Here is an 11,992-nt window from a genome sequence, read left to right as displayed (position 1 = left end):
TGGTCCTTTAAGAATCTGGCTGCATTCGAACCAAGTGACGTCATTGAATCGGAGACGTTGACGTCCTGCAGGGAGAGGCACATCCCGTGGTCAGTCAGGATCAGGAACATCATTACGCGCCACTTTTCAGCCTTTCAATGATTTACTGTGATTATATTCAGCTTTACTTTGCGTGGCTGTATATAGTTTTTGCCTTTGCACGCCTGCGCCCCTTAATTTTCTGCGATAACTCAAGGGAGATGTACTTGAAGTATGTTGCATAGTGTTTCAAGTTGCTGAGGGCGTACGGAGGTGAAGTAGAGGGACACGTGTTGTGCAGCGGAGCGAACACGCACAGCAGCAGGAAGCAAGACGACGCGCAGAGGATGACTGCGCAGCCCGGGATAGGCTCCCTCCTCCCGGGATGTGACTCCGGCTGCAGCAGCAGCAGCAGCCTCGCCGCCCTCTCCGACCTCCAGCCTCCTGCTCACGTGACGCAGATTAAGTTGAAGCGGAACGCGGTGACTGACGACTATAGGATCACCTCGCAGGTTCTCGGCCTGGGAATCAATGGCAAAGTGTTCGAATGCTTCTGCAAGAAGACTGGACACAAGTGCGCCCTCAAGGTGCGTGCGCAGCTGCAATGGTATACGTCCACTCATTGAAATGTAACCCTCATTGGAGGCACATGAATTAGAGGATATATTGATTATGCAATGTTTACCTGCAGAATTTTCTTTCTCCTATTAATGCAGAGCATGACAGAAGTATTGCCTTGTAGCTATACAGTACATTCAAAATGACTTAAGGTGTCAATTTCAGTCCCTCAAGGTCCAATGTCCACTGAAGCAGTATATTGTCAGAACACTCATTACAATGGGTAATAAAATTATTTTGCTTCTCAGCCTTCACGCAGAGCAGAGAAAGATATTACACGCAAGAGTAGATGTCTTGACAAATAATGTACAAAAGACGACAACTTAAAAAAAAAAAGTGCAGCTTGTCACTGAAAAATAAATAACATTGTACTATGTGAAGCATTGAATGCGCCCCTTAGGGATAATTATTAATTTATCATTAATTAATCAGTTTATTTGAAAGGGGACAATGTAATTTCATAAAACACATGAAGTACACATGGTTAAAAAAGCTATTGGACTACAGTGGAGCCCCACATACTCGGGGCTCAGCACCCACAGATTCATGTATTTTCAGATACATTTTTTTCTTTTTATCCCTTTTTTTCCCAATTGTTTTGAAAACCCCGAAAAGGTTTATTGGTGGTTTACCAATGCTTATTCAAGAATTTTTGTGCCGGGGTTAATTTAAAAAAAAAAAAAAAAAAAGTCAATGCAATTATAATGGGCATCAAATATCCACGGATTTTCGCTCTTTGCGGTTCAACCCAATCCTCTATCCCCCGTGAATAGTGGGGGTCCACTTCATATGCAGTGAGGTTCATGGCTGGTGACTAAAGCAAATGTAGCCTATGAAGTGTGTATATTTTTTTCTAGGGCCATTTTGTATTTCCAAACTCTAACTGTAAACAAATGTACCAGCAACAAGACACTATCTACAATGGGGCAATTAGAGTGAACACACAAGAAGAGATGGCTTTATGACTTTCATCAGACGTTATTGAGCTGAGCAGGGGTAAATGAAAGATGAATCTTCAAGAGTACATAAAATCATTTAGTAGGAGAGGCTCTTGTGTACATTTCCTCCATGGTGACAACAATCTATTTTCCCACGTGTTGTTGAGCAAAACTCTTTGTAAATAGGGAGTGGAAAAAATTATAATTCTGAGCGAGTCTGGATGTACAATTTGATAATTTTTGATTATGTTTATACTGACTCAACATTTTTTTGTTGAGTCAGTATAAACATAAGATGCCTTTGAGACTGCCCTATCACCCCCCAAGTTTAGATTTCTCATTGAACTTCGTATGTTATGCCGTTAGAACTGCCTATTGGTCAAGCTCACACAGTTCTTCTTCTTCTTTCTCTTCTTCTTGTTCTTGTTCTTCTTGTTATTATTAAGTGCCAGCAGACAATGTACATGCGAAGAGCAAAATATGTGCGCTTGCTGAAAGGGTTGAACATTTTTGTCTAATTTAATGAGCACACGGTCGCCCTTCACTTAGCAACATGATTCAGTTAGCAAGCTGACTGTGTACTGTTTAACAAATACATTTTTAATTTCTGAAAGGTTTTTATATCAATTGGTATACCAGTATGACAGAGTGGACATGTTAAGCATGACATCCAACATCACACATACTATGATAAAAATTACGAAATATAAGTATGTTTATTCTGTTACCTCATCTATTCACTGTTTCAGCCTCCATTAAAGAAAGACAAAATTATGATCGTGATGTCACTGAAAAGATCAGAGGGGTTCTTAAAGGAGCAGTTACCCCTTAATGACAGGGTGGACATTAGGGACACATTCAAAATGTTCAATATGATTATGAAAATAGAATATAACAGATCAAAATGACTCATTTGATCAAATAACTTGTTGCGGACAATAAAACCATGTTAATTTTTTGATTGTTTAGTATGATACAACCACTGATTAGTAATAAGTGGTTGTAATAAGTTATTACACACAATGTAGATAACAGAGCAGAGTGTCAACATTCTGTGCATCCAATAAATAAAGTAAAAAAAGTGAAAGAAACACATTACAAGACCTGTCGTTTTACTTGTATGTGTGCGAATGTTTGGGCACTTATAATAAGATCTCAGAGTTTCATTATTCTGCTACATTTTTGCAATGACTGAGTGATTCTGATGAGGACGCAAAAAGAACTTCAGAGTGATATTGACCCCGTTATGTCCTTAGTGGAGGTCTTTTCTCCACTCTGCTTAATGTATATGCTTTTTTTCTAACCGTGTGTGTGTGTGTGTGTGTGTGTGTGTGTGTGTGGGGAGCAGATCTTGTATGACACACCTAAAGCCCGCCGTGAGGTGGAGCTGCACGGAAGGGTTTCTGGTGGTCCGCACGTGGTCCGGATCCTCAGCCTTTATGAAAACATGTACAAGGGGAAGAAGTGTCTCCTCATTGTGATGGAGTGGTGAGCATCACCTGCACTGTGGCGCAGTAATGCCACATTTGAATCATTCAACAGTATGTTTATTATTTTAATTAAAGCTTGAGGTGGGGTAGAATTGCACTGCATCGTACTAGTAGTAGTGGCGACTAATCGGTTCAACACCTAATATGAAGTGACTAATGAGTACATGTGCAAGCCGCACACCGCGCAATAAGTTTTTTATTAATTTGTTTTGTTTTAATGTGAATGTTTTATTTCATGGCCTAGAAGTGTTTTTCATACAAATATTGATTGTATTTATGACTTAACTGGTGACTTAACGCAGGAATTCGGAACTCCCTTGTAAACGCAGGGCTCCCTGTACATGATGGTGCACAATGCCTCCCATTGTTTTGCCATAATGGTGGCGTGAGAGGGGGCCTTCTGCTGCCTCACTTCTCATCTTTTTGTCAATTGTGTTTTAGCATGGAGGGAGGCGAGCTGTTCTGTCGCATTCAGGCCAGAGGGGACCAGGCTTTCACTGAGAGAGGTGGGTCACACTTCATGAAACCCTCCTCACGTGTACCCTGCAGGAGGAGCACTTTCAGACACTCGGGGAAACTGGCGCTCTACATTGTGTCTGCATGATGTCTGTCCAATTAGAGGCATCAGGGATCATGCGTGACATCGGCTCGGCCATCGAGTACATCCACCTCATGGACATCGCTCACAGGGATGTAAAAGTAAGACAGCAGATCTTTTTTTTTTTTTTTAACGAATAAGCTGATATTTTTGTCCCTGTGGCTTTAGCCTGAAAACCTGCTCTACAGCACCAAGGAGAGTAACGCATCCCTCAAACTGACAGACTTTGGCTTCGCAAAGGAGACCACTGTGCACAATTCCCTCCAAACTCCCTGTTACACTCCTTATTATGTCGGTGAGTGCATCACGTAGCAGTAATTTTACTATTTGGGTTAGTATTAGTTCACTGCAAAAATGTTTATCCTGTAGGTCCTCTTCTAAGGGATTAATACTCTTCTTCTTCTTCTCATTTGTACAGTACTTAGTCTAAACTGTATTTTCATCACTTCTGAGTAGAAATATAGGTGCAGCTAAGGATATCATGGATTAAAAAAACCAAACATTTTTAGCTCATGCAGTGGTGCGTTGAGATACGAGTTTGATTCATTCCGTGACCACGCACTCATATATCAAATCATCTTTCCCCTTTAAAATAAATGGAAATGCCATTAATCCGTTCCAACCGCCGCCCAAAAGCAACCACAATTTGTGGATTGTGTTTTTAATTAGGAAGATTACACTCTATAATAGTGTGTTTATATATTAAAAAAAAACAACAACAATATCCATCCATCCATCCATTTTCTGAGCCGCTTCTCCTCACTAGGGTCGCGGGCGTGCTGGAGCCAGCTATCATCGGGCAGGAGGCGGGGTACACCCTGAACTGGTTGCCAGCGAATCGCAGGGCACATACAAACAAACAACCATTCGCACTCACATTCTCACCTACGGGCAATTTAGAGTTGTCAATTAACCTACCATGCATGTTTTTGGAAATGTGGGAGGAAACCGGAGTGCCTGGAGAAAACCCATGCAGGCACGGGGAGAACATGCAAACTGCACACAGGCGGGGTTGGGGATTGAACCCTGATCCTCAGAACTGTGAGGCAGACGCTCTAACCAGTCGTCCACCGTGCCGCCCAACAACAACATAGAATTAGAATCGTCTTTATTTGCCAAGTATGTCCAAAAAACACACAAGAAATTTGTCTCTGGTAGTTGGAGCCGCTCTAGTACGACAACAGACAGTCAATTAGTAATAGTAATAACATAATTAAATAGAATGTGAAGAATGACACACTTTGTTCATTATAGTTCATTGTGACTGTGCTGCTCCTTCTGGTGGGTGTGCACGCTTTTGCCACCTGGGGGCAGTATAACACAGACATATGGATATACATGAGACGGTCACAACTAAGCTCAGTAAGATGTTGTAATATTACTCATTTTTCACAGAGGATGAAGAAAATATGCCAGTGAGTATCCTTGTGTTATCTGTCTACATGTGTTGCTTCACCGTTGTGTTCAATTATCAATTGCTTAAAGAGATATAACACTGAGACGCTGATGCTATTCCTTAGCCTTTCTATTGCGTTTGTCATTGTTTGTTAGGATTAAGCTAAGGGGACTTTCCTAAGGCAATGTATGTTGTTTGAAATACACAATGCGTAATTGTTTTTTTTTGTTTCGTTTGACAGTAAACTTCAACTGGGAGTGCCATAATCGGTACTGAAAATGGATGATGGATTTTCACTTTCACTTCTTTTTAATTTGTCATCCATATGTTTATCTGGGCGGCACGGTGGCCGACTGGTTAGAGCGTCTGCCTCACAGTTCTGAGGACCGGGGTTCAATCGCCGGCCCCGCCTGTGTGGAGTTTGCATGTTCTCCCCGTGCCTGCGTGGGTTTTCTCCGGGCACTGCGGTTTCCTCCCACATCCCAAAAACATGCATTAATTGGAGACTCTAAATTGCCCGTAGGTGTGACTGTGAGTGCGAATGGTTGTTTGCTTGTATGTGCCCTGCGATTGGCTGGCAACCAGTTCAGGGTGTACCCCGCCTCCTGCCCGATGATAGCGGGGAGAGGCTCCAGCACGCCCGCGACCCTAGTGAGGAGAAGCAGCTCAGAAAATGGATGGATGGATGGATATTTATTATATGGCGTTCCAACCCACAGTTCATTTCCCTGTGATTGCAGTTCCTTTAAAGCATTGCACAATTCTCACAAAAAGTGCATTTTCTAGTTAGTGCAATGTGCTTTGTCTGTCCCGTCAGCGCCTGAAGTGCTCGGCCCGGAGAAATACGACAAGTCATGTGACATGTGGTCTCTGGGCGTCGTCATGTACATTCTGTGAGTGTCACATCTAGTGGGCCTACATTATGTTATATGTTAGCACAAGGAATTCACTGAGACTAATATATTTTCTCAGGCTGTGTGGATTCCCACCTTTCTACTCCAACACAGGCCAAGCCGTCTCACCTGGGATGAAGCAGCGGATCAGACTTGGACAATACAAATTCCCCAACCCTGAGTGGGCAGAGGTTTCAGAGGAGGGTCAGACTTTAGACTTTCGAAAAATAATAAAAATTCAAAATTGGTGCAGCGTGTTCTGATCTCATCTCCAGTCTTCCTGTGTGTGGAGTTTGCATGCTATCCCCGCGCTTGCGTGGATTTTCTGCGAGTCGAATATTAATATCACAATAATGCTGGAAGAGTTGTCTGTATTATCGTTACATTGATTCATTGGCATTTCATTGACTCCATTGTTATTTCATATCCAGTTTTGGTGTTGTCGTCCGCAGCCAAGCAGCTCATCATCCAGCTCCTGAAGACCGACCCCAATGAAAGGATGACCATCGGTCAGTTCATGAGCCACCCTTGGATAAGCGTAAGTTGACATCCATGCATGCCGTGTTATTGCATGTTTCTAAGGCATTCTCAGACTTGTGTGTCTTCATTAAACAGCAGTCCATGGTGGTCCCACTCACTCCTCTCCACACTTCTCGTGTTCTGATGGAGGACAAGGAGCTGTGGGATGATGTCAAGGTGAGGGAGATGCTTTGCAAAATGTGTCCACAGGGAGGGAATAAAGCTCAGATGTGGTTGTTTGCGTGTCTATCAGGAGGAAATGACCAGTGCCTTGGCTACAATGCGTGTTGACTATGAACAGGTGAGGATTAAAGACCTGGACACGTCCAACAACCCTCTGCTCAACAAAAGACGCAAGAGGCCTCTGCCTACAGAAGATTAAGCTCATTTTAATAGTAATACACATATTCCTTTTTCTGACCAGGAGAAATGATTATAACCATACAACTATATAATTACAATATAGGGTGTTCCCCAAACAAATGACACCATTTTGTAGTCTAATAACAAGGGGCAGCTGGTCAGTAGAGGGCTCTAGGGCGCTGCCCCACCACATTACATTTCTTGAAGACCGTAAAGTCAATAAAAATGCAAATATTTCAAAATATATGTCTATCTATTTTTAAGATGAGCAGGGTAAATAGTGTATCATTTATGATGAGTAAAGCTGTTGTTTGTTTTTTTACTAATTTGGCGACACATTACTGGTCTGGGGCACACAAATCTGTATCCATTGACTCTCGTTAAAGGTTTGACATGCACAGTCACTCCTCTTCAATGCAGTAGATAGCGCGCCAACGTCACATTCGACTGTCATAGCTCGGTCTCTGTGCACGCTGCACTTCCGCATTCCGTGTTGGGATGTCATCATTACTTCTCATTGTACCGCTGCAATTTTAAAGCTAAGGCCCGGTACACACATAAATACAGTCGGCCTGTTTTTGTGCTGATTCTGCCCCTTCCCGACCTCACACGTCAAACGCCACACAAAACAGGTTGGGGCCGACAATTTAAAAAAAATGAACTCGGTCAATATGTGTGACCAAAACTCTTCATGTGTGCGGGGAACGCCGTCTTCTACCGAGTCATGACGCCGAGATTGGTGACGTGGAACAGAACAGAACAGAATGTAGCCAATCAAAAAGCACCCAAGACTGACAAGTACTGAAGCGACCGTAAATGAAAACAAAAAATGTCTTACCCGATGTCGTTTTATGGAGAAAAGGGGGTTCCTCAGACAGCAAGAAGTATTTTCCAAAGCTAGTCGTTTTGGAGAACACCACCATTTTACAAGGTAACCGTCGGGAACACTCAGGAAACATCGGCGCATATCCGGAAGTGTTTCTTCTTTGGTTTTGTGAGCTCATGTGTGATCACGCGAGACTTCGAGATCAGCAGGAGACCAGAATCTTTATGTGTGTGGTCTGCTGTGTTGAGATACTCGGGGCACATCACACACATGACGACCAAAACTGTTGAATGCCCAATTTTTTATCTTTATGTTTGCGGTCAGCAGCAGATAAAAAAAAAAAAAAAAAACATTTTAAGTGTGGATAAATATTTGTGTGTACCAGGCCTAAGTTTGCTAACATTACTTACTCGCTTACGCTCATGCTTACTTAGTGTGGTACTCATGTAATGGATGCTCGCTCACGCTGTCCATGAGTACAGTACGTAGTCAAATCACACTCCTGCCTTATTAAGAGTGGCTATATGTGGAGAAAACTCCCCTACCCGCCACTGCTAATAACACAGCCAGTTCTCTCTACAAATGATCTTACAATTTAACGAGATAGATAGATGTAAGTTAAATGTTTTACTTTTGTGTTCAAGGTGAAGAATGACACTAGCAACGAAAAGGCATTTTGTGTGTTAGAATATGTTCTGACACAGTCAAACAAGAGTGTGCAGCATGCATTTTTGAAGAAATTCAACAATTACATCACTAGCAAAGTAAATTTGGACATGGTACAAAAAAGAAAGAAGAAAAGCTGTAATGTACAAGAGGTGCTCATCTTGATTATTATTTTTTATTTGTGAAGCTTAGTAAAATTGTTCAGAAAATCTGTTTCTGGAATTTTGATGAATAAATCTTCTATTTAATTTTTGAATGCCCGGGGCTTGTAGTTGCTCAGATATTCACATTTCAAATGATGTCAATTTTTGGGGAACACCCAATATATTAGTCATGATAACATAATACAACTATGACAGAGAGATAGTATTGTATATCAGCCATTACATATATGAATATTTAGGGGATTCTATTTAATGTCATGAATGTAAAGCTACTATATATATATATATATATATATATACAGTGCAGTATTTCAAATAAAATTAAACTTTTAATGTTTTATAACTCCATCAGATCTCTCTTGTACATAAAACCTCATAGAGTATAATGCAACCTAAATGTATAATGTGATCATTTCTTCTGGCTGTAGTGGTTCTGGTTAATAATAATGGTATGGTAGTTTGTCTATATGTTTACTATGTTTGGCTGGCAACCAGTCCAAGGTTCTTGCTGAGGAGAAACAGCTGCAGGTGAGACATCAAGGATGAACTTGAAGTCAGATACTGAGGTACCACAAAGATCCAGCCTGGAGGAGATTGACCATGTGGTGGAAAGAACCATTAATGGACCTCAAAAGTCTTTGTCAGCTGTCATGACAGTACAGTATGTCTACATTCCAGGGTCTACTTTATAGAACATGTTGCACTGGACTTGAATGCAAACCTTATTCCAGATATCCAGATGAAGCGGGGTGCACTCATTCTGACAATTGGAAGACATTTGGGAATTGTTTTCCCCCCTTGCTATCAAAGTCAGGAAAGGCCTGATTATCAGATGTCTCTGAAAGAGTAGCCTGTGCGATTGTCCTGTGTTGTGGGGTCGAGGCAGACACGGAATGTTGACTCCCACTTCCTCCCAATCCCAAGTGAATATTTTTTTTTTTAAATCCTGCCATATCCTGAGTGTTTTCAAAAAATCTCAACCAATCCCGAGTTTATGAAAAACATCTCGCTCCCACAGAGATTGAGCCCAATCCCGAGCCAAAACTTTACAGACTCCCACTATCTTTTTTAACTCCCAGGCAATCCTGCTCTGTTTTTCCTCCACGGTATAAAATATGCAATACGTCTGCCTTAGTCACGGTAATAAATACATTGAATTACCGGAATAATCAAGAAACAAAACATAAATTATCAACAAAAGTTGTATTGCTCCCTTAGTTTAGCTGTGTTTAGCTCAATGCTGAGGAGAAACGTTCAAATATCAATTTCACACCGCAGCCTCTAAATCACTTTAATAACACTCCATTTTGCTCTTATCATTCTTTTCACGACTGCATGCACGCCAGTGGCACAATAACAACGGCATGCACTGTTCCTTTGATTTGGCAATTTACCTTTTAGTAACAATAGTTTTTTTAATGGTCTATACATAAAAATGTATTTAGTTGAGATTAATAATTTTATTTACTTTAACCATCCTGTAATGTGGGTCAAACTGGCCTGTTCTACGGTTTTAAAATCTAGAGATAAATATATGAAGGGATTGCTGGCCTTATTTTTTTTATAGTTTTCTTTTAAGTGGTATACTTTCCTTTTACATCAAAGACACAAGCATAGAAAGGATAACCTGGCAAAATAACAATACAATGCAAAATAAAGATGATTCTGATTCTGATATTTAATAAAATCAGTGTTTTTGGGGAAAATACCGCTTTCCTATTTTTGGCCTATTGTTTCAATATTCTTAATGTGGGTAACTTTTTAAATATTAAAAAAAAATTCAAATTGAGGCCAGCAGAAGCATTATTGTGCTTAATTTTGTTTTTTGTTTTTTTTACCGAATATCTTTTTCTAGATTTTTTTTTTTTTTAACTGCTCAGTTTGACCCAAAATATAACAAATAATTCAACTTAATACATATGTTAGCTTGCGTTTCATATTCGTAAAAATAAAAGATGCAAAATCTTCTTCATGCAAGATGATTATTATACATGATTATTGCACAGATGTGCCTTGGCCTGGCCACGCTACAAGTTTGCAACACAATGCCAAATATGTCATGAATGTAATGAGGGAGTGTGTGATAGCACTTCAGGAATAGCCAGACTTTGGTGATAATGAGTCACATTTATCAGATGACATTTTGCAAGGATCTGTACACAAACCCAAGAAGCTAAAAAATAGTTTTATATTGTCAGTTTAACTATTGAGAATGCTTAAGAGACCAGCAAACATAACAGTCATGCAGGTTGGTCGAGTGGATCAGTATTCCACAGGTCTCAATCGATAACCAGTCAAGTCCATGTGGAGCAGAGTTCAGTACCCAAAGATGGTGTTTTTGTTAGCTAAGATGCACATTGTAGAGGATCCGTAGCGTGCTTTGCATGTGAGGAATCAGATATTTTTCTTCATATCAGGGAAATGGAAGAAAAATACAAGTTTGATTGTTTGTTTTTCAGTACAGGGAGTAGTGCAAAGTGTCTGTGGTGCCATACTGTACATGGAGATGTTTGAAATGCAGGCAAGCCAGTCAAACACCTGCACTTTCCTATGATGAAACAGCAGTGTCAGGAATGCGTTTGTTAAAATTATTAGAAGGGATGTTGTTGTTTTGAAAGCAGCTTCTAGTCGATGTTAATAAAGCCCTCACAGAGGTCCAAGTTATCAACAAACTGGTCCCGACTTGTTGTTGGTAACTAAATCTGAATTGGCCTTTTTGTGTTTGAAGTTCAGTGTCCATTTTGGTCAGTTTTCTTCCTAAAAACAATGTCTTGAGAATGCCAAAGAATGAATGATTTTGTTGTTAAAATAAACAATGTTCCATATTCATTTCACAGTTTGTATTTTATTAAATAATTGCTGAATTAATTTTGATAAAATAAATGATATAAATCAACCCCTAATTAATGTAATAAAAATGAGAATGAATTACTGTGTGATTATTGAAATAAATTATATGACATATATGTTTAACATGCTAATGTATTTTATTCAAATATGGCAGAATTTAATATAATGAAATGAATTATATATAATAACGTTTTAAAAATGCGAATTAATTATTTTGTTATTGGAAAATTAATCATAATTACATTTATTATATGTAATATATTTTCAATTGAATAAAATATTTTACATATGCATTAAAAATATGTATTTGATTAAATAATTTGTGAATTAATTAGAATTCAATTATATAAAACATATTTTTAATGAGAAGGAATTATTTCATTATTACCAAAGACAATTCTACGAGTACATTTATCTTTTTGTATTTTATTTTATAAGCGGCTCAGAAAATGGATGGATGGATGGATGTAATAAAATTAATTATTTTATTTTCAAGAACAACTATTTAACATATACTTTTAATATTATTTTACGAAACAATTGCTGAATTAGTGAAAGATAAATTAAAAATATATATATTTAAAAAATGGGAATACATTATTTCAAAACGTGTGCAAATACTTTAAATATATCAGATAAATTAGTTCAGATTT

The 11,992-nt window shown here is 39.4% G+C and overlaps 1 protein-coding gene across 5 annotated transcripts; it reads left to right on the top strand.

The window, feature by feature from the left end:
- Positions 1-105: 105 nt before the first annotated feature.
- On the top strand, positions 106-11,323 carry LOC133483280 (MAP kinase-activated protein kinase 2-like). Of its 5 annotated transcripts, none has more exons than XM_061784272.1 (11): positions 106-605; positions 2,923-3,062; positions 3,506-3,570; positions 3,684-3,763; positions 3,831-3,957; positions 5,876-5,951; positions 6,031-6,155; positions 6,383-6,489; positions 6,567-6,647; positions 6,724-6,771; positions 8,985-11,323. In XM_061784272.1, exons 1-11 carry the CDS (start codon positions 366-368, stop codon positions 9,033-9,035), a joined length of 1,140 nt encoding a protein of 379 aa, XP_061640256.1. In that variant the 5' UTR covers positions 106-365; the 3' UTR covers positions 9,036-11,323. The 5 variants fall into 5 exon arrangements, with proteins under 5 accessions (XP_061640256.1, XP_061640255.1, XP_061640253.1 ...); XM_061784271.1 differs by having other exon boundaries at positions 8,948-11,323; XM_061784269.1 differs by having other exon boundaries at positions 6,724-6,865.
- The last annotated feature ends 669 nt before the right edge of the window (positions 11,324-11,992 follow it).

The sequence above is a fragment of the Phyllopteryx taeniolatus genome, chromosome 9 (genome assembly GCF_024500385.1).
Source record: "Phyllopteryx taeniolatus isolate TA_2022b chromosome 9, UOR_Ptae_1.2, whole genome shotgun sequence".
NCBI lineage: Eukaryota > Metazoa > Chordata > Actinopteri > Syngnathiformes > Syngnathidae > Phyllopteryx > Phyllopteryx taeniolatus.
The sequence above is the reverse complement of the archived record's forward strand: the minus strand, read 5'-3'. Positions and strand labels throughout refer to the sequence as shown.

What these genes read in the sequence shown, in the direction of transcription:
- LOC133483280 (XM_061784269.1), top strand. Translation starts at nt 366, where the DNA reads ATGACTGCGCAGCCCGGGATAGGCTCCCTCCTCCCGGGATGTGACTCC. An exon ending in CCAGGCTTTCACTGAGAGAG is followed by an intron (nt 3,571 to 3,683) that starts GTGGGTCACACT and finishes CTGTCCAATTAG; the next exon opens with AGGCATCAGGGATCATGCGT. An exon ending in GGCAGAGGTTTCAGAGGAGG is followed by an intron (nt 6,156 to 6,382) that starts GTCAGACTTTAG and finishes TTTCATATCCAG; the next exon opens with TTTTGGTGTTGTCGTCCGCA.